We start from the raw sequence: 16,475 nt of genomic DNA on the forward strand, positions 1-16,475 counted from the left end.
CATCGCAGACGACAACAACAACCACGACGACAACCACGACGACGACCGCGGCTCCGGCGGCGCCCAACACAACGTCTACGATGGAGGCCAGCAGCACAGGTGCACCAGGGACGTAAGGCGCTACATCGATCACGCCACGTGCTAAGGTCTCGACTACTTCGATACCCTCCGCCAAAGATTCTGAAGATGATGACACTCTCCCTCCCCCAGCACACACACACACACACACACACACACACACACAGGGTGGCTATGTATACATGTACTCGTGTTCATTTCACTCAGTACTTGATACATGACGCGCAGCAGCGTTCTTGACTGGCTTTGTTGTAAGCGGCGCATGCGAGGATAGTGCGGGTACTTTTATTCGCGGTCGCGCGCGAAAGCGTCGGTGCGTGGCGTGCCAACCGCCGCCGCGGGGCTTCTCTCGGCATCTTCCCACCCCCTGTGTTGTGCTGCACTGATCGGATGATCTTCCTTGTTGTTGCTGTGGCTCCTTTCAGCGGTTCTCTCCGCTGTCTCCGCTTTGCCAGCAGCTCTTCGCATGCGCTGCCTGCGTTTCCCTTTCCATTGTCGTAGACGGGTGTGCTTCTGAGGAGAGTCTCTCGGTGTGGTGAAGCATGCGGCGAAGGAAAGGGGGGAGCAAGCGCATGTAAGTGGCCACGATAGGGCAGGCGGGAGGTTCGTGCCGCCTCCTTGCTCCCCACGGGTTGCGTAGTTCTTCTATTTTCTCTCAGTGCTGCATACATGTGGTTGCCTGACTCCCAATCCCTTTCCTCCACTACGAGCCGTCGTCGTGGGTAAGCGGGACAGGTTTTTTTTTCGGTTGCCTCCGTTTGTCGGTCTGTTTTCGTATCGTCCAACTGCCGCGTAACCCTCCCCCCTCCCTCCAACGTCATATGCGGCATGCTTCTGGGGATAAATACGGCTTTGCGCGGGCAATTTTCAAGTGTTGGAGGTGCCTCTCCTCCTCCCCCCCCCCCCGAAGAAAAAGAAAAAGAACGGCAGCGAAATACAATGCTGTTCTTTGTTCTTTTTCGTGCCTCGTTTATGGTGCAGCTCCCTGCTCGCCTTTGGCATCGGCATCGGCAGCGCCGCTTGTGCAGATACGACAGAGGCCCTCTAGAATTCTGAGAAACATGCGGGCTGGACTTCTCGTGTCCACCTCACCGTAACATGAAGGGCTCTGATCCCGGCGTGCTTTATGTGCATGGAAGTTAGCCCTTTGCTGGATCCTGCCCATGGTTGTAAAACTGTGGTATCCTCGACTCCCTCCTCTTTTCCTCTACATCATCCTCTTTCACACACATACGCATGTTGGGGTTTGCTGTTCTGTATAATGTGCCAGTGCATCCACCCCTTTCTCCTCCTCAAACCCCTCACGGACGGTGAATGCTTGCCACCATTTTCTCATCGAAAGCACCATAATCCATATAACCATCATAACCGCGGCCATCAACAACGCCAGCGAACCGATCACCTAGAGCGCCATCCGTGTGAGGCCTTTAACACACATCTGCGAGTGCCCCCCCCCTTCCCCCGCCAATACATCTCACCACAATTCAGCAGTCGATCACGCACCAGTACACATCCACACACACACACACAGGCACCCAGACAGACACGCCACCTACGACAGCTCGTCGCCCTTTCCCGTTTCGAGGCTCTAACGAGCACTGTTTTCAGCGGCGAAGCAAGGACCTCCTCCCTCCCCGTTGTCTTGTTCTTTTCGTGCGGCTGCTTGTTTCTTACTTCTGCCTTTGAAGTCATTCTGCTTTTGCCTTTGCTTCGTTATTTGGACAGCTTCCTTTTTTTTTTCTGCGAGCGCATGTGTGTGCTTCGGCTTGCTTTATTACACATCTAGATGTAACCTTGCCGTCTCACGTTCTCCCGCCTTCGCAGTGTGCGCGTGTGCGCCCACTCCGCTTGTGTCTCTCCCCTTTCTTTGTGAACCCTTTATGATTCTTCATCTCCCGCGAACTTTTTCTCTGTGCTTACTTCTTGGATCTGTGATAACAGTTGTGCTGACGACGTGCCATTTTTTTTTTTTGATCGTCGATCCGGGTTTATTGCCGTAGTTAAGCAGTGGTTGTTTTCTGTCAGCTCTTTCGTTGTTGTCTTCGCGTCCCGTGGTGCAGCCCCTCTCGCTGTCTTCTCCTCTGCCCTGCCGGCACTCTCCTGACCTTGTGAACACACGTACCAGTTTCTCCTCGGCGAAAACGTCGCGCTCGAGCCCCCACAGCAACGCCGCATAGGCGCCATCATCTTTGCCGGCGGTAACCCCAACTTGCAGCATCGAGTCACTGCAACTTTCAACGACTCCCCCTCTCACCGCGAGTGCCATGACGAGTCACGTGACAGCGCACGATGTGGGCGGCAATGAAGATATTGGGACCGACCACGTGCCGTGGTACAAGCAGCCGCTACCCTTGTGTACGCAGGTGATGCGGTTTATTCTTTTGCTGCTGCTCACGGTGATGTTCCTCGGCGTGGCTATTCTCGTCGCAAACGCACGTATGCCGGACCCCGAGAAGGTGCGCCCACTGCCCGATCTGCTTCTCGAGTCGATTCCGAAAGTGGCACTTCTCGAGAATGGCACCAACGTCATCATCTTTCTGCTAAACGCGACGACGGTGGTGGTGGGCTTCAAGGTGTTTTTGCTGGAGCGACACATGAATGGACTGCCCAGGGTTACGTTCTTGGTGGGAGTCCCGAAGATCGGTTCCTTTCTAAACCGCATGGCGTTTGGCGTTCTCGACTCGGGGCGGCGTCCCTTCCCGCTGAAGAATGTCTTCCCGATTATGGCAATTCGCTTCCTGACGTCGTACGCCGTGGTAATGGTGTTCCGCGCGTTTGTGATCATGGGGACGTCGTACCCGGCAACCGACAACCACTGTCAAAATCCGCAAGTGATTGAGCATCCGGTACTCAACGTTATCCTTACCCTCGTCACACTTGGCAGTGGTGCGATCCACTGCGGTGATCTGATGTTCAGCGGGCACACGATGATCCTCAGCCTCGCCTTCATTCTAGCGTGGGACTACAGCCCTTTTCTGCACCCGTGGGCGGTGCGTGTGTGGGTGTCCGTGCTTCTGCCCATCAGCTATTACTGTATCCTTGCCTCTCGCTCCCACTACACGGATGACATCCTGGTGGCGATGTACGTGATGATCGCGACGTATAAGGTCATCGATCACGCGGAGACCGGCGCGCCGTGGCAGATGCAGCTGCTGATTCGCTGGATGCCATGGCCAGGCGCAAACACGATCGAGAAATGGACGGCTGATGAGGTTGTGGTTGTTGTTCAAACGCCTGCCGAAGACTCGACTGATGCGTCGGCGGCTTTGCCTGAGCACTAAAACCCCATCAAGGAGATACCTCCTCCTCCGCAAACGGTGACGGGCGGTTCTAGTAGTACCGGTACACCCCTGTTGAGGGTGCACGACTTACTAAACACTAAACATCTGCACTCTGGTGTGCGCGAGACGACACAATGGTGACGCAGGACCTCGTCGACCCGTGCACGGTGCCCCTTTCCCGTCATCTGCTGATCTGTGCTTGCAAAGGTCGGTGACAGACGGTGCACAGGTCGATGCTTGTGAAACTCACGGAGATGACTGTACACGAAGCCTAACGGGAGCACCGGCTGTTAGGGTTCTTTGTTTTGTTGCGCGCAGAGGTTTATTTCCGGTTGACACCGCCGCCTTCCCTCTCTCTTTCTTCCCTCTCTTCTCTGTGCACGCGTATTCATGTGTCATCTGAGTCGATCATTGCATTCTTTTATTGCTATTGTTGTTTTTCACTGTTCGGTGTTTCAGTTTGTTTTTCGTTGTTGTTTGTGGTTGTTGTTGCTGCTGATGTTTTTGCACTATCCCACCCGGGACCCCTCGCTTCTCTGCTGCTCTGGCAGTTCCACAACTGCAACGCGACTGCTAGAGGCGTCCCAGAGAGAAAGAGAGCTGAGGGCCTTGGGCACCTCAAAAGCACGCCTGCATGTATGTAGGTGTATCTTTGCGCGGACTTGGAGCGTCGGTGTGAAGCAGGTCGTGCTGACTTGCAAAAAAAAAAGAGACGGTAGCAAAAGGAGAAGCTTGTAATCTTTATTTGTGACTGCTGGCCGGTACCTCTCAGCCCACAACGGAGGTGCCCTATGTAGCGACACACCATCCCTGACATACGCATAGACCTGCGTGATGCGTGTTGCCCATCTTTTTTCGTTATTCTCTTTCCTCAATAAATCTCGACACTGGCATGGTAACGAGGGGTAGATAACTCTTCTTTCGTTTCGGTGAATTCCAATGAGCTCCTTTTTTGTGCCCGAATAAAAGGAATGCTTTCTTACACATGTTGTTCCAAACCCAAGAAGTCAGTAGACATACCCGTGCACGCCCGCAGCTCACCTGCCTTTGTGGCATTGGTGCCAAATCCTGGCCGTCTAGGATGGTCCTTCCTACACCGTCCCTTCTTCGCATGCGTGCTGCGCTGTCGGCGCCGGGCGGAGGCGGTGTTGCCCGCTGTGCGGGTAATATAGGGTGTGTCAGTCTGGCGTCCGATACCGGTAGCCAGGTCCCTAATCTATGTCGTTGCCTCGGCTCCTCTGACAATGTCCATCTTGCAAGCTTGCGAAATTTACCCTTATGTTTCCATCCGCAACGATGAAAGGCAATCCACGGTGATAGGCGCGCGCGACGGGCTGGCGGCACCAGAATATGTGCCCAGAGGCGTCGCCGCATGCCAACCTACACCCTTGTAGGGGGCCGCGCTGACGGCCGTGAGAAGAGAGAGCGAGCCCGCACCCACAGCAGCAACCACACTTGTGCTCCTGTCCGTCAGCCGATCTAGCGGTCGATCCAGCGGGCCAAGCCCCAGACCCACTGCTTCGCACGCAGCGCGTTAGCTGCAAGCAAGGAGGAGGAGGAGGAGACGCAGCCTCCAATCACCGCACCTGCGCGATGTATTAACCCTTACGAAGCACCTCAGTCGCTCCTTATTATGTGCTTGCCTACACCGCGCCATCCACCCACAGCGGAAAAAAGGAGCTTCGCCAAAGCAGGAGAGTCACTGCCTGCACGCCCGATGGTTTTTCCTCGCCCCGAAAGTTCACCTGGAGCCCACCAGGGATTGACGTGCTGAAGTACACGACACTGCTGCGCGTGAGGGAAGTGCGTGCGCGCGGAGCGCCAAAGCGGCCGACGCCCGCATACACGCATGCGAGCCGCCAGCGTGCTTTGGTAATACGTTTATCCTGCGCGTACGCCCCCAGCGCCAAACACGCGCGGCGGCCTCTCCGAGCGGGTCTCGGCCGCCTGCGCCCCATTCGCTTACCCACCGTGACCGCGGCCGCTCTGGGCGCGAAGGTGGTCTCAACGGCCCTCCTGCCGTTGGCGCTGGCACCGTCCCGCCGCGCGGTGCGAGCAGCGCCACGCAGAAAGGGCAGAGCAGACCCCCTGACGGGCCCCACCCGTGCGAGCACATCGCCCTACGCCTGGCAAGCCGAGCCCTGGCTACTTTGATGGCCCCTGCAACGTGTCAGCCAGTGTCGCGCACGGGTGGGAGGTCCACGCCGCGAAGGCGGAGGGGCAGCGATCCTCCTCCGGGCACGCGCGTGCAACGGACCATATCCCTCCCGGAAACGGGCAGCGAGCTTGGCCGCGCCGTGATCACTTCGCACCGTGCTGGCAATGGCCCAGTCCTAGATGAACTCATGGAGCCCCAGCGTAACGCCCCCGGGTATCTGCTTGTGCTGTGGTGCGTCGAGTTGTCCGTATCGCTTGTGCAGGTCCAGTATTCGCCATCGCGTCCATCCAGCAGAGTGGCTCAAGTCTGGTTTAGTCGTTCTTCTTTTTTTTTATTACCACACTGGGCTGTACGATTCGGGTGCCGTTCTAGGAGCGTGGGGACCGGATGCAACATTCGCTGGGCGTCTGATTGAGAACTTCCCGTGTTACCAGGACGGTCGTAGGTACGTATTCTGGCCTGAGGTGCATCCGTCTAGGAGGGTCATCTCAGCAAAGCCACACCGTCACTCCTCCAACCTCGTCCTGGAGAACAGAGGAGGACCTAGTGCCTCTACGTGCATCCTCGTGCATGAGCAGGGAGAGGCGGCGGTCGTGCTTCTTTTCTCTCACTACATGGGATTGCTGAAACGCCAAGAGATTGCCTGCCGTACAGGCCTGTTGGGGGATGGGTAGAGTGCATCGCCAGCAGAATGCAGACATGCATCGGGGGTGTATCAGGGAACCGGGCTAAGGACCTGCGACAGCGCAGTCCAGCACACTTTACCTACCTTACATAGAGAGCGCAATAGGTGGGAGATCACGCTCGGCACCACCACAACGCACCGAAAGAAAGCAAAGAGGCGGTGGATGCGCACGTTTGTTGGATTGCCGAGACGATCTGTCGTGAGCTGTGGTACACCTGTGATTATGGCTGCGTGCTTCTTTAGGCACAGCGCCAGCCCACGCCTATCTGCTCGCACCAAGAGTCCAGAACCGTATTCGAGGGCAGGCTGCAGGCTCTTGGCTTCCCCAGAAAGAGTGGGCACTAGACCCTGAGATGCCACACACTGTGGTGTGCCCGACAGGCATCAGGGAAAGGGACTCCCCCGCGGCCCGTAGAAGTCTACAACAGCGTCACATCTCGTTCTATGCTCTCTCGCTTTTTTTTTCGCCCTCGGGATTTTACCGTTTCTCTGTCGTTTTTTCTTTCCTTGGCGGTTCTTCCCTGTGAATGGTCACACCCGTTTGCCGTGCACACATCTCCTCCATTTTGTCTATTGCACACCGCTTTCATTTTCGCTTCTCTCGCACCAACACGACCAATCCTGCACACACTCACACACACACTTACACTCACACGCGCACATACACACAACACTTACGCGCATCTCTCCTCCCTCCGTATATTCCAGTCGTAAACGGATCCCGCTCATTCTCTCCCGTCTCGCAATCGCGACCGCATCCTTTGTTTTTTTCGGGCGCAACAACAGACTCGTCATCCACACGACTGTCTATTCTCGAAATACAAAGGAACGAAAGCAACAACGCATCGACGTCCCTTCTACCCGCGCCCCCCTCCTCCCTACGCGTACTCCATCAAACCCCCAACAGCTTGCTGTCTTACCTTTTTGCCACCCCCGCCTGCTACGCGTTCACGAAACGCGCACTACCATGATGTCTGCCACCTCTTCTCAACTCTCCGTCTCGTGCGTAAAGAAGCGGGTGAAGGTGTACCGCCACGAACCCTATGCGGCGAGCCTCATCACCCCTGCTCCCCCTGCGGAGGCGGCTCTGGTGTGCTGCCATCAGCGTAGCCCGAAATCCTCTGCTAGCTCCTACGCCACGTCGTCGCCTGCTCGCTCGATCCTCGACGCGGCCTTGCCCAGCGCACCGGTTGCCGCCTACCCGTCTCACCACCCCGCTACCAGCTTAGGCCTGCCAATGCCGATGGTGCATCCTGCACACACGGCCGTGTGGGTCGCCTTCAAGTACGGCCGCAAGCCCTTCGTTACCGCCTTCCAGGTGTGCGTTGGTGAGATGGTCATCGTGGAGGGTGACCGTGGCATCGATCTTGGCATTGTCGACGACGCGTGCACGACGCCTCTTCCCGAGAAGGTGTTGCTTATTCTCCGTCGCGCCACCGCTGAGGACACGACGCAGCATCACAGGCGCACCGTGAAAGAGCAGGAGGCGCTGCAGACGATGCGCTCGTTGGCGACGCAGGTGCACTGCCCCACCCACGTGGAGGATGCAATGTTTCAGCTGGACGGCAAGAAGATCACCGTCATCATTTCGCGCACCTCGCGCTCCTTCGTGGACTTCCGCCGTCTGCAGCGTTCTCTCTTCGACGTGTACCGCTGCCGAATCTGGTTTGCCTACCTCGATGAGATCCAGGAGACGATGAGCACCGAGGTCACCCGACCTCTGCGCCGCGGACAGCGCCGCTGCTCGTCATCGAATGAAGCGGGGGACAAGAAGATACTTCCGACGGCGTCGTGCACAGCGGCAGCGTAAGGGAAATCGAAGGCATAACCGGAAAAAAAAGACTTCGAACCTCGTGCTTCAGGCTGGAGCGAATGAGCACAAACCAACAGCGACCCGTGAGCTTCTCCATCAGAGAGAAAGTTGAGAGAGCTGCACACACAAGCGCACGTGTTTTCCACATGGAAATCACGGCTCACGTGAAGGAGCGGCAAAACAGAAAAGGATCTCGTTTACACGCGCTGTCCTGCCGAAGTATGCAAGCTCGAGAGGGAAGGGAGAAGAAGCCCATTGTGTGGTGCACAGCAGCGGGACAAGCACCCACGCATGATTGCGTGGAAAGCAGAATAAAATGCATCTGGGCTTACTCGTATGCGCCGTTTTTTCGTTTGCCCTGCTCTTTCACCTGCGTTGCTGTCTCGAAGTCGCATCTGCTTGCCCTATCCTGCTCGTTTCACTTCAGTGGAGCTGCTGAGGCATACGCGTGAACGTGCGCGCGTGCGTGTCTCCGTGATTTGCTGGTGCCTTCTTTTCGCTCTATTCTTTGCTGACCCCGTTGAAACCTTGTCATCACTTCGAAGCCGTATCTGTGCATATTTGCATGCGCGTCCTTCTTTCACTTGCTTCGAGGAACATTGTCACCATTTTCTTTTTCCTTTAGCCTTTCCAGGACTTCTTGGCTTCCCCACACTTTCTCTCTATCTCTATGCGCGCTGCCCCTACTTGTGTTGGCAAGTGTTCTTTTTTACTCTTGCTCGCTGTCGTTCTCCTCGTTGAAAGTGGTCGAAGAGGAGTGGCAGATACAAGCATTTCTGCGCAAGCTTTTTTTTTCGGCTCCTCTCCCCCTCCCTTTGTTTTCCCAGAAATATCTGCTGCATTTGTCTCGCTTTCGTTTTTTTTGTCAAACATTTTCCGTCTTTTGGTTTTCCTTTGTCTGTCTTCGAAAAAAGAAAAAAGATATCTGAAGTAACGATCGTTTCACTGGATGGTGTTGCTGTAGTCGCTGGTGTCCTTCTCTCCCCCTCACCTCTTATATCTTCTCGCGTTCGTGTCTGTGTTTGTGTCGTCCGGCGCTTCATCATTTTTCTTTGTAGTTCTTTCTCGTGTCTTTTTTTTTTCGACTGGCGTCCTTGCTGCGCGCTGCGCTGTCGCCGTCACCTCTCTTCACCCACGGTCGCATTCTCTCTCTCTCGCTCTCGCTCTCTGCAGGACTCGTCGCGTGCCGTCCTCCGCCCCCTGCCGCATAAACACACCGAGTGCACTTTTAGGCTTTTTGTTCTACAGAGAGGCCATGCGTGTGTGAAACAGGCACGGCGTATGGGGCAGAAGTTGAGGAGGTACACGTCGGAAGAGAGAGAGAAGGAGAGAAGGAACCTCGCTGTCGCTTCTCTGTGCTGTGTTCGTTGCCCCGTCCGCCGTGAATGCTCTTTGCGAGTGAGGGTGTCGGATCGACTTTGCTGGATTCTTTCGGCTAACATGCTTGATGGGTGATGTACTGCATGGTACTCGTTCTCTTTTCGCTCCTCTGTGCGCACGCATGCACCAACACTCGCACTATTCACGCGTTGTCTCCGCGCCGCTGCAGCCCTCCCTAATCGGCGCCCTCACAAGCAAAGGACTAGACGTGCATGCTTCAGGCAGTGTGCACCGTCTCCGAGCTAGTGTGTCTGTGTGCCTTCACGAGCGCGTGCGTGTAGGTTTCTGTGCATGTCTCGCTGTGCGCCGTTTTCTATATATGCATATTTATATGCATTACAGACAAACAGGGAAGGCAAATTGTGGTCTTGCTTCCCACCACGAATGGGTGTTAGCCTCTTCTGTGAGGGGTGTCAAGCGTCCCGTGATGCCGCTCATTTCCTCTTGCGGGCTTATTTCTTTGCAGTTTCTCGGTGTAATTGTTGTATCAGCCGATGGCGCGTGTGTGTGCAAGCGCGCGCCACGCATCGTCATTGAGGCAGCTTTGCGTCGGCTCGTGGCTCTCAACACCTGATCTTGATGCCGATGCGCCAATACGACGGAGGGGAAAACCGCCGGGCTGTGAGGAGGTGCATCACGAGTTGAGGATGTGCCGAAAACGAAAACGGCGGCACACCTTCTCTACATGTGCCAAGTAGCGACAGTACCCGCGCACCCGTGTTCGAAAACACACACGTGCGCATGCATCTGTATGTGCGTATCGGTGCATCTTTTTTTATTTCTCTCTACCCAGTTTGTTTCCCTCCCTACTTACGCAGCCTGCACGTCACATTTCTATGTGACGGCCAAGACGAACGTGTTGAAGTACCCCCGCCTCCCGCCTTTTCGTTTTTTTTTTCACTCGATCCTCTACTGCGACCTCAGTTGTCAGGTGCATGCTCGCTGCCTTAATCCGGAAGCGCAAGCACTCTTCTCATTCTTCTGTGCCCTTTTCGTCTCGACTTACACACATAGTATGCATTGTTTTTTCTTCGAACTTCACAAGGTATTTTTTTGTCGTCTCTCTGCCCGACATCGCACGACCATGAACGAAAGCGAGCATCGAAACCACGACGGACTAGGGCGATCTTCTTTACTTCCGCCTTTTTTTTTCGCTCTCCGTTCTTCACCCCCATCCCCGCCCGCTTTCTTCTGTCAACGTGCCCTCCTCATTTTGTGTCGACTGCGTGTGACTCTTTTTTTTTTTGTTTTGCTTTGTTTCGAATGTGTCTCGAGTCCCCCACCCCCTCGTGATTTTGTTTTTCGGTTTTGCGCACGCGTCTCGTTTTCTCTCTTGTGCCATATTCCCTTCCGTTTTTTTTCGTGTTTTCCGGTCCCGCACGCGCGCCACGTGCAAACCGCCGACGTTTTTGACCATGAAGATGAGCAAGGCGTAAACACACACACACACACACGCGCGCGCGCACACATGCTCATGCACACACATTACGTGCCTTTGTTTACAAGCAAAGCCAACCATTGCCACGCCAGCACAACTGCACAAAGGTAGGCAAGAACGGCGGTGTTTTTGCTTGGGTTTTTTTCCCAGAAGAGCCATGGTGTGCTTGTATATGTATGTGTGTGTGTGTGTGTGTGCCTCTTGGAAGAGGTTGGAAGGAAACAGTGCTTCGCTGTGGCGCCTGGCGTGCCTCCCCCTTTTTTCCTGTCTTTTGTTATTTTTTTTTTCTGTTGCTCGGCTCGCTGTATTCTCCACTGTCTTGGGTGTTTCCCTCCATTCTGTCTCCTGTGATGCAACACGACCTGTAAGCATACAAGAAGAGCACTAGTGTCTGATGCGATAAACAAGCTAAGAAAAAAATGCACGCACGCACGCTCCTCTCTCTTCACGCCATAGTTCGTCATTCGCTAGTTGTGCATTTGCTTTGCTCTTTGTTCGTGACTGTAGCGCTGCTCTCGCCATGCCCACCCACCACGCATTTTTCATCCTTCCGGCTGTCTTGCCGGGGCGCTCCTTGGACGCGCGTATGTGGACAAGTCGCTGAGTCGCGGGAGTGGCATGTGACCCCACCCCCCACCCCGCATGGGCGAAACACTCTTGAGTGAGATGGTAGGCGTATAGCCGAAAAGGGCAAATAGAAGCGCGAAGGTTGAGGGTGACGTTCGTCAGCTGCTGCTTGGCGCACAAGCGAATTTGTTCTTGACGCAACATCCGACGATCTGCTTATGTTTTCCCTCTTCTTACTCTTCTGCAGTCCCTGTATCTGGGTCTGTTGTGCACGGAAAAGTACGCTGCAGGGGGGAGGGAGAGCAGATCGATGCAGTGAAGTGAATAAGACGATAGGGCAGCTGCACGGTTACGCGAAGAGCATCAATGCGCCCCCCTTTTCCTTGAGCAGCGGCAAGCTCTGCTGTGTGCCGAGGCTGTCCCTATGTTGGTGCACCTCGTGTGCATGTGTGGGATGTTTTCCCTCTTTTCCTTTGGTGTGTGTGTGTTTCTTCACCTTTCTTTCTGTGAGTCTATGTATGTACGTGTGTATGTGTATGTGTATGTGTATGCGTATGTGTGTGTGCGGTTGTTTCCGTGTTCTCCTTGCAAGCCCTCCTCACGCCCCTCTTCCTGTCCCTGACGGCGTCCGCCACTTCTTTAACTGGATCATGTGTGGCGCACAGGCACTAAAACAGAAACACTCACGAAGTTGCCCGCCGCGTCGAGGCCAATCAGATGGAGGGGAGAGGAAGTTATGTGTTTCCTTCTTGCACTATCGCTCTCGATCACTGGCTGCAGTGAAGCTTCTCTCTCCGTGTACTCACGACTCCCTCCTGCTCATCCTTCGCTGCTGATGCGCGAGTGGTCCGACTTCCTTTCCGTTTCCTTTGGTCTACACAGTTGCAATGAGAGTCTTCTCTTGTGTAATCGTTCTTTCGTTTATCTAGGGCGGTCTAACTGCTCAACGACAACCAAAGTTTCAGTGCCAAGGATGGTGTCGCTATGTTTTCGTTGTTTTTATCCTCGCCCCTCTCCCCCCCCACCTCTCCTTCGATCTTCCCGTCCACACTTGTGCAAGCCGTCCGGCGCACATGGCAAACGCGGAGAAATAGTCTGAGTTTGGTTTTTACACACATGTAATGATACTATGGATTCACTTGTTTGTCGTCGTCTCCGTTTTTTTTTGTCCCTATCTTTCACTCATCGACTCTTATGTCCGCCTGCGGCCGTGCTCTTTCCTTTTTTAGCTTTGGTGTGCTGCTTGCTTGTTAGTCTCACTGTCTTCCTCTCACCCTCCCCTCCCTCTTTCTCTCTCTTTGTTGTTTTGCCTTTCACACTTGGGCTGCACATGTCTCTGCTGGTTGTTGGTTGTTGGTCTTGTGTTTGCCTCTCATCGCTTTGGACGCTTGTCTACTTTTCTTTATAGTTATTTTTTTTTTCATTTTTTCACAAATAACAATGCTTCACCCCCCCCCCACCCCGCCGCCCTCCGCCCCCCTGCCCTTCATCTCGTACGTGTTCCCCCTCTTTTTCGTGTGTGTGTGTGTGTGTGTGTGTGTGTTTTGCTCGTCTCTTCGCCATCCCCCCCCCACCCACCACTAACACTCTTCGTGTGTCAGAGCCAAGAAAAAGTAATTTTTTTTCTTGCGTGTTTGCTCCTCAGCCCCCCCCCCCTCCCCTCCTCCTCCTCTTCTTACCGCATCCTCGGCGGCGGCAGCTCGACTTTGCCGCTCGTTCTCTTTTCAAAAGCAACAGAAAAAAGAATGAGCGCGGGAAAGCGTGCCACCGCCACCACCACCACCACCACCACCACCACCGCCACCACCACCACCACCCCAGAGACAGGCACCAGTCCAAACGCAGAACAAGCGAACCGCGCCAATGAAGGAACAACAACAACAAAAAAGATAAACCAAAAAAAAAAAGAAAAAGAGCAACAACAACAAAAGCAATGCAACTACATCTGTGTCACTTGTGTGGGATGTGTCTCTTTCCTCTCTCTCTCTCTGTATGTATGTATCGTTTTTCTCGTGCACCCATGCCCTTTTATTGTTTGAAAGAGCCACCAAATTATGCACAACGCACATGTACGAAAGTCAACAAACGTGAAGAAAACAAGTGGAACAGTGAACTACATTGACTGAGTTGCATCTGTCGCGCTAGTACAGACTAGCGCGCCAGCTTGCATTTCTCTCCCCCCCCCTCCACATACACACTCACAAGGCGAACGGCACTGTGCCTACGCTCTCTTTTTCCCCCCTCTCTCATTCTCACTTCAGGCGTTACTGCTGTTTTTCACCTCTGGTGAGGCGACCTCTTAAAATGTATGTGTTCACTTTGCTGCTTCTGTGCTCGTTTTCGACGCCGACGGTGTCTGCGTTCGACGCTTGACGTGCATGCTTCACTTCTGGTGAACATACACACCCCCACACAGCCTTCTCTCCCTTTCATTTTTTGAACTCTCGCGTTTTTTTTGTATGTGCTCATGTGTGCATGCTCGACTTCATCGGATGTTTTTATGCACGCCTGCCTTTACGTGTACATCGGTTCTCTCATTTTTCCCTCTCTCCGTTGTTGACTTACTCGCCGATGTTTCCTCCTCCATCTGATTTTTCTGTGCTTGTACACGCGTGCGCATGTGTGTGATGTCAACTGTATCGCTGCGTCTTTTTTCCATTTTCATATGCGTGTGCTGACGAAACTGCTCGTCTCGCTATCCCGACAACGTGCTGAAGGAGAGGTTTGTTCATGAACGGCAGGGTCTCACTTTGCGTTTTCATCTTGATTGCCTTCTTTTCGTTTTTAGCGTTCAACCATTGTCCTGTTACGACTGCTATTATTATCACTACTATGATTTTACTGCTATTTTATGTTTTTTTTTGTGTGTTTGGTTTCATGTATCCCATTCCCCCCCTCCCTCTCACTACCTCACCTCTCCTCTCCTCTCGTTATTTCGTGACGTTTACCGTCTTCAGGGCACTATCCTTTCTTTCACACTTTTGCTTTTCTTTTTACGAATTTCTCTCTCGCTCTGTGTGCCTGCAGCACTTCACTTCCTTTTCTACTCCCTTTTCGTGTGTCGCTTCGTTTTTTTTTATCTCGTTTTGATCGCCTCACGACTGTGTATTCATGGATGCTTCTCATTTTTAGGCCCTCTTAGCTGTTTTCTTCGTCTTTCTTCTCCACCCCTTCTCTGCTGCTTTATGTGCGCATGCGCGTGAGCGTTTTTCTGCTTTTCTGCTGTATCTTGCTCTCTTCGTTCTCTCTCTCAGTGTTGTAGTTCTTCTCTCTTTACTCGGCTACCCGATTTGTGCGTGAGATGTCTCTTCTCTCTGATGACACTACATACGGCCTCCCTCCACTCGGCGAACAAGAATCTACCTTATCTCTGTCTTTGTTTAATCCTTCCTCTAGCGTTGGTTCCGTTGCTTCGCTCGTTGGTTCTTGTTCAGTGTCTACACACTTTGGCTTCTGTATCTCTCTCTCTCTTTTCGCCCCACTTTTTCCCAAACAGTTTCTCGCTTGCGCGCCATTTTTGCTTTCCTTGTTCCTTGGGTTTTTTAATCAGTTCACATCCCCCTCCCTCGGTTTGTCTTCTGTGCTCAAAATGGAAGTTTGCGGGGCGCTGCGGCGACGCTGTAGCCTGGCCGATCGACCACGGGACGTGCGCGGATGGGCGAGTAAAGGTCTCCGTACCCACCTCACCAGAGCTCCAACCGTCTAACGCTTTCTTTTGTTTGTCTCGCTCGCTCTCTTCCCGGCCCCTCTCCTTCCCCCTGAGGGGCCTCCCGTCTCATTGACGTCTCTTTGCGGTCCCCCTTCACAGTTTTCTCTCTTTTTCTTCCTTGTTCGCCCACAGGAGCCTTTACATGGGGCAGATCTCGTTTTCTATTTTGCTTTAAAAGGGTGCCGTTCTCTGTTGTCTGCAGGACCAGCAGGCAAGTAGCCCCGACACTTATCCACACCCCGCCGGCGCACCCTGCAAGACGTCAAGCACCGCACACACTAAGCAGCATTCACAGCGGAAGAATAACGACAATGAGGGTGCAACTAAGGAACCGGAACACAGCGAGAAAGAGGCAGAGACGCCTATGCGGAGGGAGACGGAGAAGGCGAAACAGAAGTACGCCAGCCGTCACGCGCACCAACGTCCCTCCCCCGTCTTCCCATACTCGCACGCACACGCACAAGAATACACGCAGGGCATCTCCTTTTGATTTCAGAGAGCGAGCAAAAACAGAGAGGCGTCACGGGTGCTGTTTGAGTTGGTCTGCTATCTGGTTTTCACTTCCGCACGAGTCACTGCTGCCGCTGCTGCTTGTTTTCTTATTCTCCATCTTAACGCATTTGTTTTTACCTCACCAACACGACTTGTTCGACTCTTTTTTTTTTGTTTGGGGGGGGGGAGGGCTTTTCCGTTTCCTTTTTTTCTCCCCATTCCTCGCCTCATCCTCCATTACTGCATTTCTTGTGCTGTTTTCTCTCTCTCTCTCTCTCTGCCTCTCTCTGCCTCTCGCTGGTCTGTTCCCTGATGTGTAGGGAGCCCGCGCGTGTGTGCATGTGTCGGTGAGCGCTCTTCGAATCACGTACCGCTCTGTGCGTGTGCCTCTCATCGCTGAACGCTTCTCGTCCGTTTTCTGCTTTTTTTTTGTATGTTCACCTTTGCTTGTTACTTCTTTCACGCCTCCATCCCCACTGCTCCACTAGAAACCTCCCTGGGCTTGCTCCCGCGCGAAGTAATCCGGCACCAGTCAGGTACCGAGATCGGCGCAGCGCTTGTGGGCTCTGCTCTCGTGCGTTCGACTCGGCACCTCACGGCAGTGAAGAAGCGCAGCGTAGCGCCGTAACTTACTCGCTGCATCATGGATTTCTGAGACGGTTGTCCTGCCTGCGTTCGCCTCCGCGAGAAGAGGCCAGAGATGGGCCGCTTTACACGCGGAGTCTCACAGGAGTGTGTCCGAGGCCCTCTTCTTTCCACCTCTAGTGAACTCGCTGGATGTGGGGCTCGGCAAGACCCGCGAACTGCACTACGCCTTCTGTGCTGATGAGGTCGCACTCCTGACGCCCTCCTCCGGCGAGAATGCCATGCATGT

At 54.0% G+C, this 16,475-nt stretch overlaps 2 protein-coding genes across 2 annotated transcripts; both read left to right on the forward strand.

Moving 5' to 3' along the window:
• Positions 1 to 2,342: 2,342 nt before the first annotated feature.
• On the forward strand, positions 2,343 to 3,359 carry LMJF_35_4990 (phosphatidylcholine:ceramide cholinephosphotransferase 2; the record flags this gene model as incomplete). Its single annotated transcript, XM_003722844.1, has 1 exon — positions 2,343 to 3,359. The coding sequence occupies one exon, from the start codon at positions 2,343 to 2,345 to the stop codon at positions 3,357 to 3,359; it is 1,017 nt and encodes a 338-aa protein (XP_003722892.1).
• A 3,810-nt stretch (positions 3,360 to 7,169) lies between these two features.
• Positions 7,170 to 8,012, forward strand: LMJF_35_5000 (conserved hypothetical protein; the record flags this gene model as incomplete). The annotated part of the gene is made up of 1 exon (XM_003722845.1): positions 7,170 to 8,012. One exon carries the CDS (start codon positions 7,170 to 7,172, stop codon positions 8,010 to 8,012), a length of 843 nt encoding a protein of 280 aa, XP_003722893.1.
• Positions 8,013 to 16,475: the final 8,463 nt, after the last annotated feature.

Source organism: Leishmania major, chromosome 35, assembly GCF_000002725.2.
Source record: "Leishmania major strain Friedlin complete genome, chromosome 35".
Lineage (NCBI taxonomy): Eukaryota > Euglenozoa > Kinetoplastea > Trypanosomatida > Trypanosomatidae > Leishmania > Leishmania major.